Here is a 26,710-nt window from a genome sequence, read left to right on the forward strand (position 1 = left end):
CTTCCCACTACTGAATACTACCTTCCCCAATGCCCGACTGACTCCAAACCTACAACCTCCTTCCTGGTCACCGTGACCAACTAAGTCCTCACTCATCACTACTTTTCCTTTCAAGGCATCATCAAAATCAACAAGTCCATGGTACAGTAATGGATGCTCGCATAATACCGTCCTATGCCAAACCATTCATGGGCCATCCAGAAGAATCCTTGCTAATCATCTAAAATACCAACCATTTATCTGGTTTAGATTCTTTGATAACATCTTTGTATATGGACCGAGTGTGAGGATGCCCTATTCACATTCCTCCAGAACCTCAACATCTTTTCTCCCACTCACTTCACTTTGTCCTCCTCAACATAACAAGCCACCTTCTTTGATGTTGGACTCTATCTCAAGGATAACTATATCAGTATCTACATCCATATTAAACCTCCCAACCTCCAGCAACACTTCCACTTTGATAGCTGCTACCCATTCCACACCAAGTAGTTCCTTCCATGCAGCCTAGTCACCTATGGCCATCACTACTGTAGTGATGAGCAGTCCCTCTTGAATTATACCAGAAGTCCCAGTGAGGCCTTCTGAGACCGAAATTACCCTCCCAACCTTGTACAGAAACAGATCTCCCATGCCCCTCTCTCTCTCTCTTTCCAGCCACCTATCATCACCCACATAACCACTGTTTGGCCACAAAGGAGCACTCCCCTTGTGACTCAATACTACCCAGGACCAGAGCAACTGAATCACATTCTCCTCGAGGGTTTTGACTTCCTCTTGTAATGCCCTCCCACAGTGGTATTCTGCTGTCCACCAAACCTACGCAATGTACAGGGTGTTTATAAATGAATATTGGGGTTTTAGCACTTTATAATATTTATTACATTAAACTTACAGTTATAAATGATATGTCAAATGAAAGAGCAACTCAAAACAGTTTTACAAAGAACCTTATAAATGTTCAATGCGAGCATCATTTGTCATACGGCACACATCAAGTCTATAGCTGAGCACTGGATAGGCTGCAAGAGGCCCAATAACAGGGCTTGCTTCGCATGGCTTTCACATTCACGTGACCTAACGTCATGCGATTTTTTCCTTTGGGCCTTCATCAAGGATCGCATGTACATGCCTCCGCTACCAGCAGACCTCCCTTAATTAAATAACCGGATTGAAGCAGCTGTTGCTACAATCACTGAAGACACACTTATCAACATCTGGGAAGAACTCAGCTATAGACTTGATGTGTGCCATGTGACAAATGGTGCTCACATTGAACATTTATAAGGTTCTTGGTAAAACTGTTTGAGCTGCTCTTTAATTTGACATATCATTTATAACTGTAAGTTTAATATAATAAATATTATAGAGCATTAAAACCCCCGATATTCATTTATAAACGCCCTGTACTTTTCCATCCCTACTCCAACCCCTGCTCCCAAACTTCTGCTCATATCCCTGCAATAGATCCAGAAGTGAGATCTACACCATACATCTTCCCACCACCACCTACTCCAGTCCAGTCACAGGCATCACCTACACCATCAAAGGCAGGGCTACCTGTGAAAGCAGCCATGTGATCTATAAACTAATCTGCAATCACTGTGCTGTTTTCTATGTGGGCACGACAACCAACAAGTTGTCTGTCCACATGAATGGCCACTGACAAACTGGCCCAACTAGTTGCTTAACACGCTATACAACACAATGTGCTTCACTTCAATAATTGTTTCATAGCCTGCACCTCCTGGACCCTTCCTATAAACACCAGCTTTTCTGAATTGCGCAGGTGGGGACCCTCTCTGCAAAAAATTCCCATATCACCCTGGCCTCAAACTTTGCTAGACCCTGTCCTCCACTTACCTGCTCCCTCTCCAACACTACAAAGTTTTCTGTTCCGCCAATGCATCCGCTAACATTTTTCTCCTTCTCTACTTCTCTCTTTTTCTGGCACATTGCAGTCCAAAACCTGGCCGTAGTGAACAGAGACAGTGACCATGGTGTGAGTTGTGCTTTTATGAATGTCTGTGTGTTTTCTACTGTGAAAGAAGGTCTTTTGGACAAAAGTTTAAATGCATAGCTGTCTTTTTGTTGTCTCTGTCTGCAACTCAGTGTCTCCTCTATATGGGATTAGGAATATACCCTTTTCTCAATATTGTTATTATTCCATCCTGGACTTCCCATTGCTTGATTTTAACATACAACCAATTTACTCAATCATGAACCACATATTAACTCTGCATAAGAATGCCCAAGGCCGCCTTGTGCGGTCTTCAGTTCAAAGACTAATTCATCTCCATATAACTACTGTAGTTGAACAAGATGGTGGTGAGTGTAGGTGTGCAAGAATTTACTGTTAAAATATTGCAAAGGTAGTGTACGAGAAGGGTAAAAGTGAATTCTCAAAGTTAAGCGAATGCATTTAAAGTTTCAGTGTATAGTCAAACGTCTAAGTAGAGAAAGTAACAGAGAAAGTAGGCATCTGAAGTTGGAAAAAAAAAAAAAAGCCCATGAACTAGATGCTGAGGTATGTAGTATCGTAAAACCTGGTGCTTAAGTTCAAGAAGTTGCAGTAGGCTACAATCCTCAAAATGTAAAAGACCGTTATTTGATTATAATAGGTGACGTTAGCAACGTAGTCTGCAATGAAATTTATGATGTTATTCAAATGTTCAAGAAGAAATTTCTGGCACTTCATCACTGCAAGGTACTTTTTGTTAACATTCCAAAGAGACATGACTTCATACCCCAGTTCTGTGTAAATGAGGCTATTTCACAAATGAACTATGAATTAACAAAGACTTGGAAGTATTTTAGTAATACATGTATTATAGGTGTAAGTTATTTTAATATTGTATACTAACTACGGCATGTACTTGAACAAATCAGGGAAAAAAGCGTTATGTACCCTTCTAATGCACCAGTTATGGAAGAAGTAAACAAAATAATCATACACTTGGAACCTACTCCCTTTAAATGGCTCCAGTAATCTCATCTCTTATTTACAAGCTCAAAATACCCCAAGTGAAACAGCTATGGACAAGAGAGCGACCAGTAACAAAAAATAATACAGAAAATCCAATACTACTGGTGATGTGAATTTACACAAAAGATATGTAATGCTGTCAATATGACACACAACAACCAAAAGATCAATGAAGCCGATCTAAAAATTTATCACCATAATGTACAATCCTCATGTAACAAGAGCGACAAAATTAATGTATTACTAAAAAATGAGCTAAGGGATATCTCAGTAATAGCATTAACGAGCACTGGCTCAATCTTGAATTAATTCAACATACAAAAATAAAAACTCCCAGGCAGTTCCTGTTGGAGTAATGTTGTTGTGCTTCCTACTCGCCATGACACAGCCTACGTCAGACACTGGGGAATCTCCTGTGAATTGTGCTCAAGCACCAACAATATCACAACTGTGTCAACAAGTGTCTTCGAATTTGTGTTTTCTAACGACTGTAGTGAAGTCACAGTACAGCCATTCTGAACTTGTATCCTTTCACCACTCAGTAACTGTGGCTCATTTGTTGTGTTCTGAACTGCAAGTCCATGTGTGCAGTTTCACAGAGACAGGTGAGCCTGGCAAGCAAAGAAATGTTCTGACGTGATTAATAAAGTATTACTGAGTCAGAGTGTTCTAATTGGCTGTATTATTACTAGCCAATTTCGTGTCCAAGAAGTCAGACACAACACTAAACATGAGGCATAAGAAACAGGAACCAACTGGAGTATTTATTAACTTAAGAAAAGCTTCTGACACGGTGGAACATAAGATGCTGCTGTCAAAGCTTGAAAAGTACACTATTCAAGGTCTGCCCAACAGTTGGATTAGTTCCTTCCACAGCAATCTTATGGAAGCAGTGAACATCTAGAATACTAATGTCAACCTTAAAACAATGTCTGAACGTTTGTCAATGCATAATGTAATTAAATTTGATGTGCCCCAAGGATCAATAATGCATCACTTTTGTTCCTTCTGTGCATCTAAGCTTAAACATGAACAATTATGGAAAATATAGATTGATACCCATTGTAAGATGACAGACTGAACTGCAGACAGGCACAACAGACAGACACATTTAGCTTTCGACCAAAGCCTTCATCAGCAAAGAAAAACAGAAATTCATTCACATGAAGTATGCACACCTCACACACACACGATCACTATCTCTTACTACTCAGGCCACCATGGATGCACATAAAATTATCATACTTAGAGATGACACCACAATTCTAGTGAAAGGGGAAAGTAAAGAAGAATTACAGCAATCAGTAAATTTTGTCACAAAACGACTTAGCAGCAGGGCACAGAATAATCACCTTTTAACCAATAATAAAATAAAACTATTGTAAAATTTCACAATGCTCTGAACAAGGATAGGTACACCCCATTTCTCTCTATCAACAATTAGCCAAAGATGCACTGAGAAGTAGCTTTTTTTTTATTTATTGATGGTTACTGGTTCTGGACACCTGCATCCATTCTCAAATGATCCACATTGTAAGTGTAACAATACAGGCGACAGCTTATGTAAAAAACTGCCCTGCAGTGACGATCGAAGTGACACATTTTCTAATGTCCGTCCTATGTGGTCTATTTACCATTGTCGAGTCAGCCATAGTGCCACTTTGATCATCACTGCAAGGGGCAGTTTTTGTACATACGCTATCACCTGTGCTGTCACACTTACTATATGGGTGGTTTGAAAATGAACACAGGTATCCAAAACTAACCATCATCAAGATATAAAAAGAGAGACTTCTGAATGCAACTTTTGATGGAGCTACAACTATTTATTTCAATTATGAAACAATTGCAAACCTATTTTTCACCTGCAGCATGCCACAAGTTTGTAAGTTAACCAGCTGATAACAGTACAGAAACCAAATTCTTACAATTAGATCAGCAAAGCAAAGAAAAATGGAATAAGCCTATCAAATATCTTAAAGTAAAACTGAGAAAGATCTACTATAGACTAAAATTACTTTGTGATTGATGTCTCAACAACTCGAGTGGTAGCGCCCAGCTGCCAGCTTTCTCGAGCACCTTGTGCTCACTGTGTTACTAGTTTTGCAGTTACATGCAGAGCCTCACTTAGCACGGCTGGCTGCATGCCAGAAACACTACCTCCACCACTGTAATCTGTTATTTTAATCAAAGAATACTTTCTTTGCTCACTAAAATCCTGCTGCAGTGAGAAGTCAGCAAATAGTGCAATGTGGTCACATTTTGGGGAAATTCTAAAACAGTTATTAGCTCATTCAAACAGAAAAAAGGGACATTAGAATCATGTACGGATAGAAACCTAGAGATTCATGTTAAGATCATGGGTATGAAATCTTATCTACATTGTGGAACCTTCACATATTTAGGAATCTTTCTGTTGTGTCTGTTTGGACTCAACATATCCGGTACAAGGTGGGTGGCAATTTATCATTTTCAAATATTGTCATTATTTATTGTGGAAACCATCATATCCTTGAAAATAAATGCAACAGGTACAATAATATGAAAGTGATTGTTGCTAGTCGCTATATAACGGAGCTGCTGAGTCGCAGAGAGGCACAACAAAACGACTGTCAGAAAGTGAGCTTTTGGCCAACAAAGCCTTCATTGGAAATAGACAATATACACATATATACTAACAAAAATGCCAGTCTCTGGTTGTTGAGGCCAGGCAGCAGACCTCAGCAGCCGGAGACGTGATCATGCGTGTATGAGTTGCATTTCCGTTAGTGTGGGTGCATGTTGTTTCTTTCCGATGAAGGCCATGTTGGCCGAAAGCTCACTTTCTGACAGTCTTTTTGTTGTGTCTATCTGCAACTCAGCATCTCCGCTATATGGCGAATAGCAACTATCCTGGATTTTCCATTGTTAATGTAATAGCTAAGGACAATTGAGTGCAAAAAAAAATGTGATAATTATGATCACTTTACCAACCAGAAGAAAAACTTGCAAATGACTCAAATCAACATGTCCTGTGCCAAATCAGTACTTTCCTCATGGGAATTAAATTTTATAACAAACTTCCCACAAAAATAAAAGTCAAAACAATTGGAAAATCTTAGAAGTCATATTTACAGCATCACTGCTTTTATTCCACAAAAGAAATTTTAACAGTACAAACTATGTTATAAAAATATTTAAATATGTATGCACAAAAAACTCTTTCACCTCTATGCTTATAAACTGATGTGTCCAATGCCAATGTCTTATGTATAAGCTTTTTTGGAAGACTTTAGGACCAAAAAAATTTAAATACAGTACAGTCTGCATCCATTTGAACCTACTTACAATACTCAAGCCTTGGCCTCACTTCATAATTTTATCTCCCCTCAACTACCCGCATTTCTGTTCATTACCTAAATCGATGATTCCTTGATGCCTCAGGATGAATACTATCAACAGATCCCTTATCTTAGTCAGGTTGTGCCATAAATTTCTTTTTTCCCCAATTTGATTCAGTACCTTCCTATCAGATATTTGATCCATACATTCTTTTGTAACACCACATTTCAAAGGCTTCTATTCTCATCTTGTCTGAAGAGTGTATCATCCATGTTTCATTTCTGTATAAGGCTACACTCCAGACAAATACTTCACCAAAGACTTCCTGGTATTTAAATTTATAACAACAGTTTCCCTTTTTCAGAGATGCAGTTTTTGGTATGCAATTTCATCAAGGGGACCCTCTCACACTGGGGCCTTTCCTTTTTAACATTCCCCACTCTACTCCTCTCCTCCCCCAGAGAGAGAAACTAATAGTTTTGAAAGCTAAGATAATGTCATCATTTTTACTTTTATGTGTGACTTTGACAACACTAAATGTATTGCCTACTGAAGGTAAGTACTGGATAGCAATTCCATCTCATAGTTACTCCCACAAGTCCAACCACTCGTCCAAGTTGGAGATGGGCACCAGCATGAAGTAGGGGATTGCTTGTAGGAGTGAGGTACAGTGGGGACTGTGTGTGCCCCGGACCGCTACGGTGGCTGTGAAAGTCCTACAGGAACTCTGAAAAGTGATGGCTAACGAGGCTCTGGTGAAGCTACGATAGGCCCAGCAAGCCAGTAGTGGATTATGATTTCTGCTTTCAAAAATAGAATGGGCCTCGGAAAGGACAGATTTAATCGACGACGAACTGGCTATAAACAAGGACAAAGATTTGGAACATTAAATATACAAACATTGACTGGAAAGGCGGAGGAGATGGTAGACATGATGGAAAGAAGGAAGTTGGACTATTGGGGTTAGCTGAAATGAGATGGAAAGGAGAAGGAAGGAGAGAGCTGAAGAAAGGCTACCGACTGTACTGGAGAGGAAATGAGGAGGGAAGGAGAAATGGAGTCAGAATAGTAGTAAGACATGAATTAAAAGAGGAAGTGAAGAGAAGAAATGATAGGATGATGAAGACCAAAATATCACTCACGGGGCTGACCACAGAGGTAATACAAGTGTATGCGCTGGAGGTGGGTTGCACTTCTGAGGAGAAGCAAGAGTTTGAAGAGGAAATGCAGAAGCAGATGGGAAGGAAGAATATGATAGTAATGGGGGATTTAAACACACATGTTGGAAGAGAAATACAAGACTGCGAAAGTGTGCTTGGACCATAGGGTTGGGGCCACCAAAATGAGGAAAGTGAACGACTATTGGAGTTCTGTCAAAGGAATGGCTTGATGGTTGGGAACTCCTGGTTCGGGAAAAGAGAGAGCTACAGGATTACCTGGTACAGTCAAGACTTAATGAGAAAGTCGATAGTTGACTACTTCCTGTACGATAGCGAGATAAATAGGAACATAATTGACATTAAGGTAATACCAGCAGAGGCCTTGGATAGTGACCACCGTTTGCTGGTAATGAACCTGAGAGGGACTAAGGATAATAAAGGGACAGAAAACCAGGAAAGACATATAAGGGTATGGAAGTTGAAGGAGAAAGAAAGCAGGCTACAGTACGTACAAGTAGTAAAGGAAAGCATCCCAAACGATGAACCAAAAGCAGTAGAAGAGGAATGGGGTAGATTCAAGGGAACATTAGTAAGTGCGGCGGAAACAATATGTGGGAGGACAAGCAACAAAAAGAGATGGAAAGAAACGCCCTGGTGGGATGATGAAACAAAGAATATAGTACAGAAGAAGAATAGAGCCTTTATGGTATGGTTCCAGAAGAGAACAGAAGAGACAAGAGAAAAGTATCAGGCAAGAAAGAAAGAACCAAAAAGAGTGGTGGTGGAGGAAAGAAGGAAGTGGATGGAACAGTGGACCAGAATGATGGAGGAGTGTAGTGACGATTCAAAAAAGGTGTTATATGGGATGATTAAAAGTAAGAGGAAGAACGGTACAACAGATTATACTCGAATGTTGAACAAAAGTTCAAAATGGTTCAAATGGCTCTGAGCACTATGGGACTTAACAGCTATGGTCATCAGTCCCCTAGAACTTAGAACTACTTAAACCTAACTAACCTAAGGACAGCACACAACACCCAGCCATCACGAGGCAGAGAAAATCCCTGACCCCGCCGGGAATCGAACCCGGGAACCCGGGCGTGGGAAGCGAGAACGCTACCGCACGACCACGAGATGCGGGCTGAACACAAGTGGACAACATGTAGAAAATAAGGAGGAACTCAAGAATATGTGGAAAGAGTATTTTGAAGAACTCCTGAGTCTGTAGGAGACCTGAATGAGGAGGAACAAGCCAAGGAGAAAAAAAGAGGAGGAACAGCAAATAGAAAAAGACCTTACATAGGGAGAAGTGGAAGAGGCATTGGGCAAGATGAAGGGAGGGAAGTCACCAGGTCTGGATGAGCTAAGTGTAGAGACGGTGAGAGAAGCAGGAGAGGTGGGGATACAATGACTATATCGAGTAACGAAAATTGTGTGGAGACAGAAGATGATCCCAGAAGACTGGAAGTAGAGAGTAATTGTCCTGATCTTTAAGAAGGGAAATAGAAAAGAGTGCAAGAACTATCAGGGTATAACACTGATGAGTCATTGTGCAAAGAGTTTTGAAAAAATTTTGGAAGCACGAATTCTGGCAAAATTCGAAGGAAGAGTGAGAGAAGAGCAACATAGCTTCAGAACAGGAAGGTCCATGGCAGATCTAATTTTTGCTGTAAGACAGCATTATGAATATGGAATAGATCTACTAATGACCTTCCTGGACATTGAAAAAGTGTATGACAGCATACATAGAAGCAAAGTGTGGGAAGCCCTGGAGAACAGAGGAGTAGCAAAACAGATTATTTGGGGAATAAGGGACATGTACCATGGAAGTGTGAGCTGTGTGAAAGTGGGAGGAGAGAGATCAGCTTGGATTGAACAGAAGAATGGCTTGAGGCAGGGAAGTGAGAAAAGCAAAAGCATTTCGGAAGAGTGTCAGAAGTCTCGTGTGGAGCAAGGATGTACCCCAAATCAGTAAAAAGTTTATATATCAGTCATACTATGTTCCAATCCTGACATATGCCTCAGAAAACTGGGGTATGAAAGGAAGAGGGAAAAGCAAAGTACAAGGTAGTGAGATGAAGTTCTTGAAAAATAGTATTGGAGTGACAGAGATAGACAGGTTAAGAAATGAGAGGATCAGAGAGTTAATGAAGGGGGGACCATTACAGGAGGAGATAGAGAAATCAAGGCTGAGATGGTATGGACACGTTAAGAGAATGGAGGAGAAGAGAATACCCAGGAGGATACACAAGATGAAACTGGAAGGAAAGAGACCAAGAGGAAGACCAAGAGACAGATGGCTGAAAGGAGTAGAAGTATGTGGATAGAAGAAAGGAGAAGACTGGAACGAGGTGAAGACGGAGAGATGGAGGCAAGACAGAAGACGATGGAGAGGCCCTATGATCCATACAGACCCGGCCAGAGGCTAGAAACTGTCCAAGAGGATGACTCATGAGTTACTAGTTATCTTGACAGACTTTTCCTTAAAAAAAAAGTAATATTTGTGAATTTCACACAGGTGTATCATTACATAGTGTCGAGAAACATACCACAGACACTGCAAAAACAGCTCCCTGAAGAAACCCAGCGAGTACATCACTCCAGTGATGTTTATAGTCAGAAACGCGAGACAAGGCTGTGCCCACAGCTATTAATAAACAAATGTACTGACAGAAGTGTTTCAAAAGTTTGGAGCCTTTCCATGTCATCCGGGCTTGCAGGTACAACTGGAACAAAAAAAGCACGAGATATAGTGATATCAAACAATGGAAAACCCAGGATGGAATGTAACAGTATAAGGATAGTTGCTACTCACCATATAATGGAGATGCTGAGTCGCAAAAAGCCACAACAGAAAGACTGTAGGAACATTAGACTTCAGCCTACAAGGCCAGACTCCAGCTGCCAGACACTGTGGTCATGTATGTGAGAGTTCCATTTGCTTGAGTGTGTGTCTGTATGTGTATGTTGTCTGTTTATCACAAAGGCCTTGTTGGCCAAAAGCTAACGTTCTGAAAGTCTTTTTCTTGTGCTTTTCTGCAACTCAGCATCTCCACTATATGGTGAGTAGCAACTATCCTTTTCATTATATTGTTAAATATAGTGATATAATACCCAAGAGACAGCAGATTAATATTCCAGAACATTAACTATACATTGTAGGTGAAATATGCACTGTAATCACTACGGAATTCAGAGAAAATGAGCAAAAGAAAAAACTTAACTACAGAAAACCAATAAGTATGTCCATTGAGTGAATGCTCCAAAAGCAGAATACTTCAATGCAACAACAACAACAACAAAGTGATACATACTCATTGCTTATGAGTCTCCTTAATGTCTATAAATTACTCTTAATATTTCCAATAATATGGAATTACAGTTGTGAAATATGATAAGTCAGTCTGCCTGGAATACACAAACCATTTTGAAGGGGAAAAGCCCACAGTACACACTACAACCAAGCTGATAAACAGAAACACTTTTTTTATTTATCAAGTCACAATGGATACATGCACAAAGAGGAACAAGAGGTGATACTAATACTTTTTTTTTTTAAGCAGAAGAAAGGAGAGGGTTGGAGAAAATGAAATTATTTGGTACTAAGTATTTTACAAAGTAGAAATTTAGTGTTTGGTTAACTGATAACATTTATGGTGAAAAAAGAGAGAATCATATTGCCAGAAACTAGATTTTAACATTACACAGTTCATGTTCAGAATAAATTGCACATTGACAACAGGAAAGAACGACCACTGTAACTGATAAAATAAGCACAATCCATAACTTCAACTAATCATAAATACAGAAGATAAAATATACTCTGCATGCTTAAATAAATACAATAAAATTTTACATACAGTAAGCCACTGATGAAGTGAAATTTTTGAGAATTAAATTGTACATCTGCAATGAGATGAAATGACAGACAGACTGATGTGTGCAGCACAGAAACCAGGGCAAGACACATAATCCCCCTCAATATTTTACCATTTCATTTCATGGCGGAGAAAGTTATGCAACGTCCCCTGTCGACAGTAAAAATTTACTGCTGATACGTTGCATTCATACACATTGTGTTTCCAAAGACGTAAAATAACTGTTCACAATACTTTGGTTACAACTGGAAGACAGTTACTATTTTAATTTGTTGATGGCACAAAACTTACTAAATATATGCCTGATACAAAACTTTCTGGCATCTTAAAACTGTTTGACAGACCAAGGCTCGAACATGAGAGCTTTGCCTTTCACAGGCAAGCCTTGAGCTATCTAAGCATGACTCACTATTTACCCTAACAGCTTTACTTCTGCCACCTCTCTCTCTCTCTCTCTCTCTCTCTCTCTCTCTCTCTCTCTCTCTCTCTTCCTCCCTCCCACTTCCCAAACTTCACAGAAGTTCTCCTATGTCCCATGTGAGATTAGCACACCTGGAAGCCCAGTATGTATGCACATAGTTGTTTGCGCCAGAATGTAATCAATGACTTGCTCAACAGGTCCTGAAGTGCACCTGACTTGCTTTTGCCTTATTGCATCATCTTGTGTATCACTTAGTTCATTGATGCAGCCTGATCAAAATGAACGGTAATCTTCTTTCTTCATCCAACAATGCGTGTAGGTTCTGAGAATGTTCTTTTCTGTTGACCACTTCCTTGTTGCTTTTGCTGGTGAGTGAAGCAGTGATGCATTTAAGCATTCAGTGACTCCATTACTGTTGTCATAGTTCTTGGTCTTCCACTACATGGTGCATCTGTCAGAGACCCAGTTGAAAAGGCCTTTCTTTCCAGTTTCCGAAGATTGGCCTCCTTTGGGGCCTCTTTCTTGAATAAATCGCATGATTCATGCAAACAGTTACTTGCAGCTTTTCTAACATTATCAGCTCGCCATAAGGTTACGATGCAAGATGAAAAAGTGCAGTGCATCTTTGCTTCCGGTCTCAAAATGTTTATATCTGAGTGAAAGACAACCTTGAGAATGAGCATTCCCAAAATGCTTCACTTCCAAAATGCTGCATTGGGTAAGCAGACACACAGGGCAGTAAATCCAACTCTGCACCGAGAATGATGGTCAGCTTACAGAGAGAGTTTGAAATATGCAGGAAGTATGCAAGAACATTTATTTCTGTGTTATTCCATTCTTGCATGTGTCTTCTGGTTCCACAGATAGGCACAAACTTCGTAAATACTGCTCAAGGGTCATAATCTGACATCAGTGCTGCACAGTCTGACATCATAAGCCATGTTTCTTGAAGCTTTTTATTTTCATTCCACACATGTCTTTCCCAGGGTTATAGAGGTCCATTTTCTGTTGAAGAGGCAACGGTTGAGATTGTTTTGACTCTTGAACAAAATGAAAAGCTATGTCTTACTGAATCCAACAAGTGTGCTGGATGTCCAGATGATGACAGTTTTATTGTATGTGTAAATTAGTAGTTGTACAGTGTACATAAATCTCCTAACACTACTTGCCTGGATCTGTTGAGGAGCATAATTTATTCCAAACTGAACTACATTCCACAGACTGGACCATGATGAGGAGCTTTTAGCTATGTGGAATAAGTCGAGACATACAATTAAAAAAAAACTAACCATCAGAAAATATCTTTGTAAAATATACTAACAATTAACTAGCATTAAAAATAATTTACTATAATCTACTGGCACTTAAACAGGCTATAAAGGAACTTATCAAACTACCAAAAAAGCTACTACTTTTGAACTCACTAAGCAAATTTTCTAAGATCAAAAGCTAATGATGGCTCGGACAAGGAAGATTGTGCTGCCTTACAACCTTTTTTTTTATGTTGCATGGGATTTTCATTCGTTACTTTCAATGTCTTTACCATTTTTCTCTGAACCCACAGAGTAACTCCACAATGAGCAACTTTGCTGTGTTTATGGACCATCACCTTTCACTTGCATATCACTATCATAAGACAACTAACAACATTTAAAATGTGGCATTGGATTCATCTTTAATAATATGCTTCAATTACCTTAAGATGGATCAGCTCGAAATTCCATGGTTTTAAAATGTAAACTCAGTGCCTCTATCATGAGATACTCATTTCTTAATGAATGTGTTGTTTATCACATAGCAGCAATTCACTGAAGTGCCTTTAGATGATAAAGAGCGAATTCTCCTCAAAATGTTCTTATGTTTTCTAAAATAAAAGAACTTCTAACAAGCTGTTTGTGACTTTTTACTAATTGTAAATTTGGTTTGATTGCCACATCAGAATACACCTATGAGCAGCTAGTGAAGTGGTTTTCTGCTCAAGAGGAGAATTCACATATATCTGATATAAGTAGAATGTGGCATGTGTGCTGGAGATTTCACGTTGCTGGTTATTTTGCCTAGCATCCACTCGTCCACTCAGTATGTTACCATTAATAAGCTAAGGTGATGTTCTCCCTGAACTTGGTGGCAAAGACGCAGTCCACCTACTCTCTATAACACATTTTGTTCCAGCTTATAAACACAGGTTATGGGTACTAGACGAGGGCTAGTGGCACTCCCCAGCCCCATTCAAGTATCCCGTGTTCACGAAACCTGGATCTAAGTGAAACTGGCTAAGCTCCCTGGGGTGAAAAAGTTTAGTATTCCATGTAACATGACACTAGAAGACAGGTGAGTATACAATCAAGTGTTTCGGTATTTTTCAGTTTTAATGCATTTGTTACCAGCAAAAAATACAATGTGCCAAACTTTTTAAATCATCTAATGTTGCACCACAAAAATCAATCTGCTTGTTGTACACAAATTTGAAATTCTTACTGGGGAAATAAAATACCGAAGCAGTTCACTGCTATAATTATGTTTCTACTGCTAGGACTCTACCAATGAGGTCCTTGAATTTTACATGCTTCTTCAAAACAATTCACATTTTTGCACTACTGGCCAATTGAATATTTTTGCAACACTCTCATTTGATCCCAACAATTTTGTCCAAAAGTAGCACTTCATCTGTTTATAATTTAGTAAGGTTTCTATCACAGCTGCATATAATTCTTTTCACTGCTGACTAGTTTCGAACACTTGTGTTCATTTTCAAACCATTACCTGCCTCTCTACATCTACATATACACAGATACTCCACAACCCAACATACACTGCATGGCAGAGAGCACCTGTACCACTACTCGTCATTTCCTTTCCTGTTCCACTTGACAATAGAGTGAGGGAAAAACGACTGTCTATAAGCTTCCATCTTAGCCCTAATTTCTTGTAGCTTATCTTCGTGGTCCTTACATGCAACGTATGCTGGAGGAAGTAGAGCACCTCTGTAACACTTGGGTGTTGTTCAAACCTACCAAGTAACAAATCTAGCAACCCACCTCTGAACTGGTTCAATGTCTTCCTTTAATCCCACCCGGCATGGGTCCCAGACACTCAAGCAGTATTCAAGAACAGGTTTCACTTGCATCCTATATGCGGTCTCCTTTACAGATGAACTACACTTTCGTAGAATTCCCCCAATAGACCAAAGTCAACCATTCACCTTCCCTACTAAAATTGTCATATGCTCGATTCATTTCATATCGCTTTGTAGTGTTACACCCAGATATTTAAATGATGTGAATGTGTCAAGCAAGACACTACTAATGTTGTATCTGACCATTAGGGGCTTGTTTTTCCTACTCATCTGAATTAACTTACATCTTTCTACATTTAGAGCTAGCTGTCATCCATCACACCAACTACAAATTCTGTCTAGGTTAACTTGTATCTTCCTACAGTCACTCAACTTCGACACCTTACCGTATACCACATCACCCATCAGCAAACAACCGCAGATTGCTTCCTACTAAATCTGCCGTATCATTTATGTGTACAGAGAATAATAATAGTCCTATCACACTTCCCTCGGCCACTCACATATCCACATATCCGTGAACCTATTCCATATGCTCATACCTTTTTTAACAGCCTGCAATGGGGCACCATGTGAAATGCTTTCTGAAGTCTAGAAATATGGAATCTGCCTTTTGTCCTTCATCTATAGTTTGCAGTATATCATGTGAGAAAAGGGTAAGCCAAGTTTCACATGGGCAACACTTTCTAAAACCAAGCTGATTCATCAACATAAGCTTTTTTGTCTCTAAAAAACTTATTATATTTGAAATGAGAATATTTCGAGGATACTGCAGCAAACCAGTGTTAGGGATATTAGTCTGTAATTTTGTCCTTCATTTGCCATTATTATATACAGGGTTCACCTACACTGTTTTCCATTTGCTTGGGACCTTGCATTGGGCAAGAGATACACAATAAATGCAAGCTAGGTAAGGGGCCAATACTGTAGAATACTCTTCGAAAAACTGAATTGGGATTCTATCCGGACCTGGTGACTATTTGTTTTCAATTCTTTCAGTTGCTTCTCTATGCCAGGGATGCTTATTACTGTCATTCATACGGAAGTTTGTTCAATGATCAAATGATAGTTTGTACAATTCTCCTGCGTGAACAACTTCTTGAATGTGATATTTAAATCTTCAGCTTTTGTTTTGCTATCATCAACTGCCAATCAGACTGTTCAACAAGTGACTGGATGGAAGCCTTAGACCCACTTAGCGATTTTACATAGGAACAAAATTTTCTCAGGTTCTCTGCCACATTTTTCGCTAACGTATGATGCTGGTAGTAGTTGTATGCTTCATGCATACATCTTTTCACACACATGTGAATTTCTATTAACCTCTGCTTTGCTTTGCTTGTCTAATATTTCTGTGTACACAATTTCAATGACCATTCACAATATTTGTTCATACTATGGACTAATATAACAAATACGGTCCAATTGTAAGACAATTCCAATTGCACATTCAAAACTCGACAGGTGTCTTGAGTTGCTGTAAATGGATGCTAAAAATGGATGCTAAACCAAGCAATCATTGTCATTTCTTCATATCTTAACATTATTCACATATATTCATCATAGGCCTAACATCTGCCAGTTATAACTGGACTTTGGAGGAGAAGTGAGACAGCAGCAGCTGGCCGAGACACACGCAGCAACAGGGAAGTAACCAATTTTGTGATATTTTACGAGTTCCTAACCAGGAGAGAATTTTATAATATCACCTGTGTGCTTTAATAGTTTAGTTTCTTGAGTTTCTGTGTGTTAATTTAATATCTAATGTCCACAGTTCTTATGTTTTCGTTTGCGTTGGAAAGAAAACCGATTTTGTTACAAGTTCCTAATCAGGGGCAAATTATTTAGTTTCACCTTAGTGCTTCCGTAGTTAGGTTTTTGAATCTCTGCATATTAATATAATTTATAAGACATAGTTCCTACATTTTTGTCAGTGTCTACAGTAGTGTTCCGCAGCACGTGCTGATAGTCCATTTAGCTGGATAGTTTAGTTTTCCACGGTCTTCAGTATGACTGCGATTATTGTGTGCGGATGTGAGCCAAGTTGGTGACACTTCGTTCTCAGCTCCAGGCTAGCATGGCTTCAGTTATACAGCTTGAGGCTACAGTGGATGGGCACCACTGTTACACGCTGGCTGTGGGGATCCAATGGATGTCCAGCACGTCTGAATCCTCTGATCGGTTCTCACCGATGGCCTGCCCAGTTACTGCTCGCACTGAGGTTGGCCCCACACCTGTGGTTGAGAGAGAGGTTGCCTCTGGGCGTAGCAGGTTGTGAAAGACTTCCCAGATGACCGCATGTAAGGCCTCCCCAGTTAGTCTGACAAACAGGCTCCAGGTGCTGTCTGTGGCTGACACTGTTGCTGAGCCATATGCCATCGCCTGTCCTGTTTCAGAGGAAACCTCTCGGCCTGCAAGATCTGGACAATCACAGAGGGTGGGATTTTCGATAGATGGGAGCTCCAACATTAGGCGTGTTATGGGGCCCCTTAGGGACATGGCTGCCAAGAAGGGGAAGAAAACCAATGTGCACTCCATGTGCATATCGGGTGGAGGCATTCCAGATGTGGAACAGGTCCTCCCAGATGCCATAAGGAGCAGAGGGTGCAGCCAACTGCAGGTGGTGGCTCACGTTGGTACCAATGATGTGTGTCACTTTGGATCAGAAGAGATTCTGGCTGACAGAAGTGATAAAGGCTGCCAGTCTTGATTGCGAGATGAAAGCAGAGCTGACCATTTACATCATAGTTGACAAGACTGATTGCGGACCTCTGGTACAGAGCCAAGTGGAGGGTCTGAATCAGTAGCTCAGACTGATCTGCGACCATGTAAGCTGCAGATTCCTCAACTTGCGCCAAAGGATGGTTGGGGTATTCTGCCAAATAGGTCAGGAGTCCACTATACGCAGGAGGTGTCTATGCAGGTAGCAGTGGCTGTGTGAACTGGGCAGTTTTTTAGGTTAGAGGGTCTCAAGACACACAAAAAGGGCTTCAGTCACAAACGGTGTAAGCCGTATACAGGAAGAATGTAGATAAGGGAACCATGGGTATAACCGTCGTAAATTGTTGTAACTGTGTTGGTAAAGTACCAGAGTTTCAAGTGCTAATAGAAAGCACTGATGCTCAAATTGTTATAGGCACTGAATGCTGGCTAAATCCAGAGATAATCTCAGCTGATATTTTTGTGAAGAACCTAATGGTGTTTCGAAAGGATAGGCTAAACACAGTTGGCGGTGGTGTGTTTGTAGCTGTTAGAAGTAGTTTATCTTGTCGCGAAAATGAAGTAGGTAATTTCTGTGAGTTACTGTGGGCAGAGGTCATTGTTGGCAACCGGAATAAAATAATAATTGGTTTCTTTTAGCAACCTCCCAACTCATATCATACAACTGCTGAAAGGTTCAAAGAAAACTTGAGTTTGATTTCAAACACGTACTCGATTCATATGATTATAGTTGGTGGTGTCTTTAATTTACCCTCAATATGTTGGTGAAAATATATGTTTAATTTCGGAGGTACGCATAAAACATCATCTGAAATTGTGCTAAATGGATTCTCTGAAAATTATTTCGAGCAGTTAGTTCATGAGCCCATGTGAATGGTAAACGGTTGTGAAAACACACTTGATCTCTTAGCAACAAATAATCCTGAGTTACTAATCATCATCAAAACGGATATAGGGACTAGTGAACACAGGGTTGTCTTAGCAAGATTGAATATTGTAATCCCCAAATCTGCCAAACATAAACGAAAATATACCTATTCAAAAAAGCAGATAAAAATTAACTTGAAGCCTTCCTGAGAGACAATCTTCACTCATTCCAAGTTAACAATGTATGTGTAGACCAGATGCAGCTTGAATTTCAAGAAATAGTATCAGCAGCAATTGAGAGATTTATACCACATAAATTAACAAATGACGGAGATTACCCTCTTGGTACACAAAATGGGTTAGAACACTGTGGCAGAAACAACAAAACAAACATGCCAAATTTAAACAGGCGCAAAATCCCCATATTGCAAGCCTTTACCGAAGCTTGAAGTTTAGCATGGACAGATGCTTATAATAGTTCCTAAGATGAAACTTTGTCTCAAAACCTGGCAGAAAATCCAAAAAAGATTCTGGTCGTATGTAAAATATGTTAGCAGAAAGACACAATCAATGCCTTCTCTCTGCGATAGCAATGGAGACACTATCAAAGACAGTATTTCCAAAGCAGAGTTACTAAACACAGCCTTCCAAAATGCCTTCACAAAAGAAGATGAAGTAAATATTCCAGAATTCGAATCAAGAACAGCTGCCAACATGAGTAACGAAGAAGTAAATATCCACGGAATAGTAAAGCAACTTCAATCAATTAATAACAGCCAGTCTTCTGGTCCAGACTGTATACCAATTAGGTTCCTTTCAGAGTATGCTGATGCAATAGCTCCATACTTAACAATCATATACAACTGTTTGCTCAATGAAAGATCCGTACCCAAGGACTGGAAAGTTGCACAGGTCACACCAATATTCAGGAAAGGTAGTAGGAGTAATCCATGAAATTACAGGGCCGTATCATTAACATCGATATGCAGCAGGATTTTGGAACAGATATTGTGTTTGAACATTATGAACTACCTTGAAGAAAACGGTCTATTGACACACAGTCTACAAAGATTCAGAAAACATCATTCTTGTGAAACGCAACTAGCTCTTTATTCACATGAAGTGTTGAGTGCTACTGACAAGGGATTTCAGATTGATTCCATATTTCTGGATTTCCGGAAGGCTTTTGACACTGTACCACACAGGCAGCTTGTAATGAAATTGCGTGCTTATGGCATATTGTCTCAGTTATGTGACTGGATTCATGGTTACCTGTCAGAGGAGTCACAGTTCGTAGTAACTGACAGAAAATCATCAAGTAAAACAGAAATGATTTCTGGCATTCCCCAAGGTAGTGTTATAGGCTCTTTGCTGTTCCTTATCTATATAAATGATTTGGGAGACAATCTGAGCAGCCGTCTTCAGTTGTTTGCTGATGACGCTGTTGTTTATCGACTAATAAAGTTATCAGAAGATCAAAACCAGCTGCAAAACGATTTTGAAAAAACATCTGAACAGTGCGAAAAGTGGCAGTTGACCCTGAATAACGAAAGGTGTGAGGTCATCCACATGAGTGCTGAAAGGAACTCGTTAAACTTTGGTTACACGATAAATCAGTCTAATCTAAAAGCCATAAATTCAACTAAATACACAGATATTACAATTACAAACAACTTAAATTGGAAGTAACACATAGAAAATGTTGTGGGGAAGGCTAACCAAAGATTGCATTTTATTGGCAGGACACTTAGAAAATGTAACAGACCTACTAAGGAGATTGCCTACACTACGCTTGTCCGTCCTCTTTTAGAATACTGCTGTGCAGTGTGGGATCCTCACCAGATAGGACTGACGGAGTACATCGAAAAAGTTCAAAGAAGGGCAGCATGTTTTGTATTATCGCATAATAGGGGAGAGAGTGTCACAGAAATGATACAGGATTTGGGCTGGAAATCGTTAAAAGAAAGGCGTTTTTCGCTGCGACGGAATCTTCTCACAAAATTCCAATCACCAACTTTCTCCTCCAAATGCGAAAATATTTTGTTGACACCGACCTACATAGGGAGGAACGATCACGACGATAAAATAAGGGAAATCAGAGCTCGTATGGAAAGATATAGTGTTCATTCTTTCCGCGTGCTATAAGAGATTGGAATAATACAGAATTGTGAAAGTGGTTCGATGAACCCTCTGCCAGGCACTTAAATGTGATTTGCAGAGTATCCATGTAGCAGTAGATGTAGTAATAATGGTCAAAGCTATGGAAATTAGTCACATCAGCTTTCATTTACTTTCACCTGCTGACAACGCATACAGTTCTTTTCGTGTATTTAAATGTACTATACAATTTCTGTGCACATGCTCTTCCCTCTGCACAAAGCATTCGGAACTGCCACCAACGTAATATCAAGAATAAAGTAAGACAAAAATCAGTTACTATGACAGGAAAGTGACATTATACTGCAGTGATGAGTATGCTGTGTGTGTTCAGATGTATTTAAGTTTTTCCCATACAATAAGCCATAAGCAATGAAATAACGGATCAGCCGATAATTGGTGCACTAAGAGTGAAAGTATTATTCCCTGCTCTTAGTTTAAGGTATATATGCAAGGCTAATCCCAGAAAGAAAACAAGGACTATGGCAAATTACACTTTAATGCTAGATATCCAATCAATATTAAAAGCTTGCAGAAGAGGAGGAGAAACAAAGGTTTTACAAAAATTAATCAAGAATTGAAGATTTTCCTCTCTATAAGGTTATGCTTGTTGTCACACCTTACATTTAACTTACACTAATGTTATGTGTAACTTTGACAGAGATTATACTTTCACAGCGGATAATCTACTAATTAAAGCATACAAAAACAGAAAACCTTGATGGCACAATGATGAAAATACAGAGAATAAGAAACAACAATGATGCATTACAATGCTCTCTGTTTTGAGATTTCATGTGGAATGGACAGAGCAGAATGTCCTCAACACCAAAAGGGGTATCACTGGCATATTTAGAAAGGAAGACAGCAAAACAAGCAGTGTGTTTCACAGTGGACTGAATTTTAAATTCCGTCTTCTATTTGAACACTACGGGAACACTCCATCACCAGGCGCATGCTCTATATTTGCATTCCCTTGTTATTTAGAACATATGTATCTGGTACTTACTACTAAATATATCATTGTATATGCTGAAAATGAAGAATGTCCTGATGGAAAAGACAACCTGAAAGTTAGCAAAAAATAGTCTGTTATTCACACATCTAAAAACAAGAACTCCACAACATTATGTTTAAGTCAAAATTGCAAAACAAAATGTGAAGATTTAAAACAGCAAAATAGCTGCGAAGAAATCAATATGAACAATAAGGTGAATGCAATACATCACTGATTCAGAGTTTCATACCAAATATTGAGATACTTGAGGAAACAAGAGTCATTGTAAATGTTTCATCAATTAAAGGTGAGATGTTTCAAGTTAAGAAGTAAATGTAGTGAGCTTAAAAAAATGTGCAGCTGGAAAGGACTTAATGTTTGATGAAAAACAGTGATCCATACAAAAAGCTTGGGGATTATGAATGTCAAATAAATATGGAGCAATTAGAACATTGTTCAGCCAAGTGTATAAAATTTATGCACAGGTAACTTCCATCAAATTTCATCATAGTATCATTTTTTGCATTTGGTATAGTTATGCATTAATCTGACAACTGATGTAAAACCAGTATAACAGGTTAAAATAATGCACTTGACAGTAACTCAAATGTTTGGTGTTATGCCATTTAATTTATCTGAAATATCTGAGCAAAGCTTTACTCAACCACTTTTTCTCTCTTAGATATAAATTAACTAAACGGTATTTGAACTACTGAAGCAGCACAGGGAAGAGCAGAAAGACAAGTCAAAATAGGAATAAAGAAGTAGATGTTTCAGATACTGAAGTGGCAATCTCAGAATTTAACTATGTTTCTTCTTCACGTGGAAAGATTGCTTCAGTAGTTTATCAGAAACTTTTACACAATCCTTTGCAATAACTAACATAAACACATATGTTGAAAACGTAAAAGCTTTTTCTACAAACGTAACACATAAATGCAAAATTGGAAAGTTTTCATATTACTTTTGGTGCTTCGCAAAGAATTTTTTGTTTAATTTGAGAAAAATTGAGTTCCTCTCTCCAATTGTCATATGAAGAAAATACATGAAAAACCTGAGGAAGGGGGAATGAGGTCCCTTCACTGTGTAATGCCAAATGGCCACCATAAAAAACAGACAATTATGAAAGAAAAGCATACAAGAAAATAGAATAGGCACACCAGGGACAGAGTGAAGAAAATAGAATGGCAATTCAGGAATAAATGCAGAAGCTGATGCTGCAAACAAGAAAAATTAAAATGATAATCAGTCAAACTGGAAAAAAATAAATACAGGAGATATATGAGAAACTGTGCAAGCAGAGCTTTCAAATACTGAAGTCACACAGTCTGCATTGATCTATCTTTTGTTCCTTTCTTCACATGGAAAGGTTACAGGAGTCACTTATCATAAACTTGTACATAATGACTTGCTATAATTAATATATATATATATATACAGATACTGAAAATGTCAAAATTCTTTTCTACAAGCATTACACATGTACATACAATTGGCAAGTCTTGACATTACCTCTGAAACTGCCCAAAACATGGTCCATGAAATGATTTCACAAGTCCAGTACCTTATTTCAAGGACAGTAGATTTTCAACATGCTGATTATGATGCAATTAAGAAAATAGTAACATTGTTTGACTCATCCAAATTGCAAAAAGCCCAAATAACTGACATAATAAATTTTTCAATTCATCATCCATAGCTTTAAATATAGTGGACCTTTTTGTCTCTCAGGCAATAAAATGGCACAATTAATACTGTGAAGTATGAGCATTACTTAAAAGTGAAGCAGCATTTAATTAAAAATTTAATAATTATACATTTTTTCCAGAACAAGACTTTTATGAAAACATTTACAAATACATATGCTAACATTAATTTAATTTTTATGATTTGAGCATACACTGAAAATTTCTTTAGGACCTTAGTTTGCTCATCATACATTTAAAAAATTAATTCTGATGCAAGTAGTTTCTTACTAATTAAATGAACTTAAAGAATGTGCAATGAACATCATCATGAAATCCAAACATCATTCATCATTGAAGTGGAAAAATGTTTTAAAAAGATGATCCTCAAAGACGTTGACAGAATAGTGTGACAAATACAGTTTCTCTCAAACAATAATAAGGGGATTTCTTTACACTGAAAAGAATGCTGATCTCTCAATGATACTGCACACTCCTAAAAAGGTTATCAACAATTGCCTTCTATTGGTAATGGTGTACAATGTTTACAGACTTCACAATTGGTGCAGTAGTTGTGAGAAGTGAAGGTAAAGTTCACGAGAGTGACATATTATAATTGCTTCCTATGAATGAGATTTCAAGTACTGTCAGACTTGGTGTACTCTGTCTGTAAGAGACTTATTGTCTCAGTGAATGACTTCTCCATTAGTCTTATTTAATTCATCTACAAGGTGTCAATAACGAAAGTTCAATTTTCAAAATGCTGTAGGAAGAGAAGCACTGCTCAGAATGAGATTCTAATTTGAACAGCACATTACTGATGCATGGGGAAATGTCATGGGGGAAAAAGCCTGACAAAAATTTGATCATTAGATGGTGCTGTAAGCATCAGAATATGCACACCAACAACAACACAGCTGTTCTTCATTTTGCCTCTGAGACAACCAACATGGCTGTCCCTATGAAGGATCATGTGCTGCTGGTAAAGCTCTTTTACAAGAATGGTGACTGTGTGCCAGTAGCCATGCAAAAGCTTCAAATATTCAAGAGTATGAAAAAAGGCACTGGTCCGATGTCTGGTAAGGGTCTGGAGAAAATGATTGCAAAATCCAAAAGGAAAGGTTCGTTTGAAGTGTGATGTGGCAGAGGGAGGAAAGTAGTTGATCCAACATCTGTTGAAGATGTGGCCACAGCATTGCAGGAGGATTTGAAAGGTGTTGTGCAAATATGCAGTGCAAGGGGAGTTACCTGAATACTGGACATGCCTTTGAGCATGGAGCATAAAATCCTACAAAACATCCTGCATTGCTATCCATACAAAATCATCCATGCTCAAGAGTTGCTTCCTGCTGGCTTGCCAGAATTGCAGAATATGAGCAATGGAAAATCCACGCAAACATCAACTGGTATCACTTCATTTTGCAAGGTGACTGTATGGTGAGGGTTGACAGCATTGTTTATCGAAGGTCCGTATTTTTTCTAAGAAATGAGACTTGCGTGTCCTGTTACCTACAATGTCACCAGTAAACAACATGAGAGCCTTTCATGCACCAAGTCATTCCAACTCTTAAACAGCATGAATGTGTGGGTAGGATAAATTTTATGCTAGGTGGAGCTCCTCCACACATTGCACAGACAGTGAAGCAGCTGTTGCAGAAATATTTTGAAAATGCCAGAATTATCAGCTGTCATTTCCTACAGCCTGGCTGTCCAGATCACCTAATCTTAATCTGTGTGACTTCTGGCTGTGGGTTATCTGAAACCCGTTGTGTTCAGTGCCCCAGTTAGGAACTTAGCTGAAGGCATACATTGCACAACACATTTTGTATGTGGCCCTCAAAATACTCTGATCTGTGGTAGAACACACTGTTTTTTTATTTAAACTTGTGGCAGAAAACAGTGGTCAGCATACTGAACATGTCTTATGCAAGTCTCACAAAACTTAGAAGCCAATGACATTTTGCATTTTATGCAGTGTTTGGTCCCAGAACAATGAAAAACTGATGCTATTTTGCTTTTCATGTGGTTTTTGGCCTCAGACCAATTAAAAGCTGATTTTTCTCATCTGATGTAGTACAACTTTGCCATGGTGGATGGGTCTACCTAACTAACAGAGCCACAACTTTTGACTGTTGACCTTGTGCAGTCATGTGTGTGAAACAGTACAGATGGTGTAATGTGCAACTCTAAACCACAGCCGTAGTATTGCAATTCATCTGTTATTTGTAGCTGACCCCATTCACATTAAGATGCTCAAAGCACCATCTATTGGTAAAATTTTCAATCAGGTGCTGGAAGGTTTCTTGGGGAATGGCAGGCCATTCTTCACAAAGTGCTGCACTGAGGAGAGGTATCGATGTCGGTCAGTGGGGCCTGGCACAAAGTTGGCGTTCCAAAACATCCCAAAGGTGTTCTATAGGATTCAGGTCAGGACTCTGAGCAGGCCAGTCCTTTACAGGGGTGTTATTGTCATGTAACCACTCCACCACAGGCCATGCATTATGAACAGGTGCTTGATTGTGTTGAAAGATTCAATCGCCATCCTCAAATTGTTCTGTCTGCCTATTAGACATTACAACCCTCTTCAACTGTCGGCAATTTCTGTCAGTCAACAGACGAGGTCGGCCTGCACGCTTTTGTGCTGTATATGTCCCTTCACATTTCCACTTCACTATCACATCAGAAACAGTGGGCCTAGAGATGTTTAGAATGTGGAAATCTCGAGTACAGACCTGTAACACAAGTGACACCTAATCACCTGACCATGTTCAAAGTCCGTGAGTTCCACGGAACACCCCATTCTGCTCTCTCACAATGTCTAATGACTACTGAGGTCCCTGATATGGAGTACCTGGCAGTACAATGCACCTAATATGAAAAATGTATGTTTTTGGGGGTTTCCGGATACTTTTGATCACATAGTGTATGTGCAAACCATATTTTAATATATGTGTTGACTCACATCTGTCATCATATGTTCAGGCAATTTCTTTGATATGATATGTTTGACTTTTCTAGCACCAAAATAATTGTATCACTCTTCAAAGGTCAGCACCATTTCGCAACTCTTGAGGCATTTTACATTATCTAGACCTTCTCCCACAACATAAAGGCTATCAGATACTACTGATCAGAAGCTCTGATAGTCCTATAAAAAGAGTGGGAGAACAATGTCAAAATCGCTATATCATGGCCTTCATGGCACTACAAATCAATTACAAATGCTGCTAACCACACTATTTGCACATTGTAACAAGCCCATTCCTGCTTTGAAATTTATGAAATATCAAATGCTGCTCTGTTTATCCTGAATATTTTGGTTTCCTCTAAATCTTTGATTGGGTGGTTCTCTAGCTTTTTGGATTATTTTGGTGCTCATGGTTGAATTTAGAAACTTTAGAATTAAACAAGAATTGCTGACTTAGTGAATATAATGTTAAA

The 26,710-nt window shown here is 39.0% G+C and overlaps 1 protein-coding gene across 2 annotated transcripts in view; it reads right to left on the minus strand.

The window, feature by feature from the left end:
• Positions 1-26,710, minus strand: part of LOC124615419 (putative phosphatidate phosphatase) — a 115,154-nt gene that overhangs the window by 35,795 nt on the left and 52,649 nt on the right. For both annotated transcript variants that reach the window (XM_047143291.1, XM_047143292.1), the window contains exons 4-5: positions 21,597-21,654; positions 10,017-10,193 (exon numbers count right to left, since the gene is read on the minus strand). In XM_047143291.1, coding sequence (XP_046999247.1) covers positions 10,017-10,193; positions 21,597-21,654 — 235 coding nt within the window. The remainder of the gene's footprint in view (positions 1-10,016; positions 10,194-21,596; positions 21,655-26,710) is intronic.

This window comes from Schistocerca americana, chromosome 5 (genome assembly GCF_021461395.2).
Source record: "Schistocerca americana isolate TAMUIC-IGC-003095 chromosome 5, iqSchAmer2.1, whole genome shotgun sequence".
NCBI lineage: Eukaryota > Metazoa > Arthropoda > Insecta > Orthoptera > Acrididae > Schistocerca > Schistocerca americana.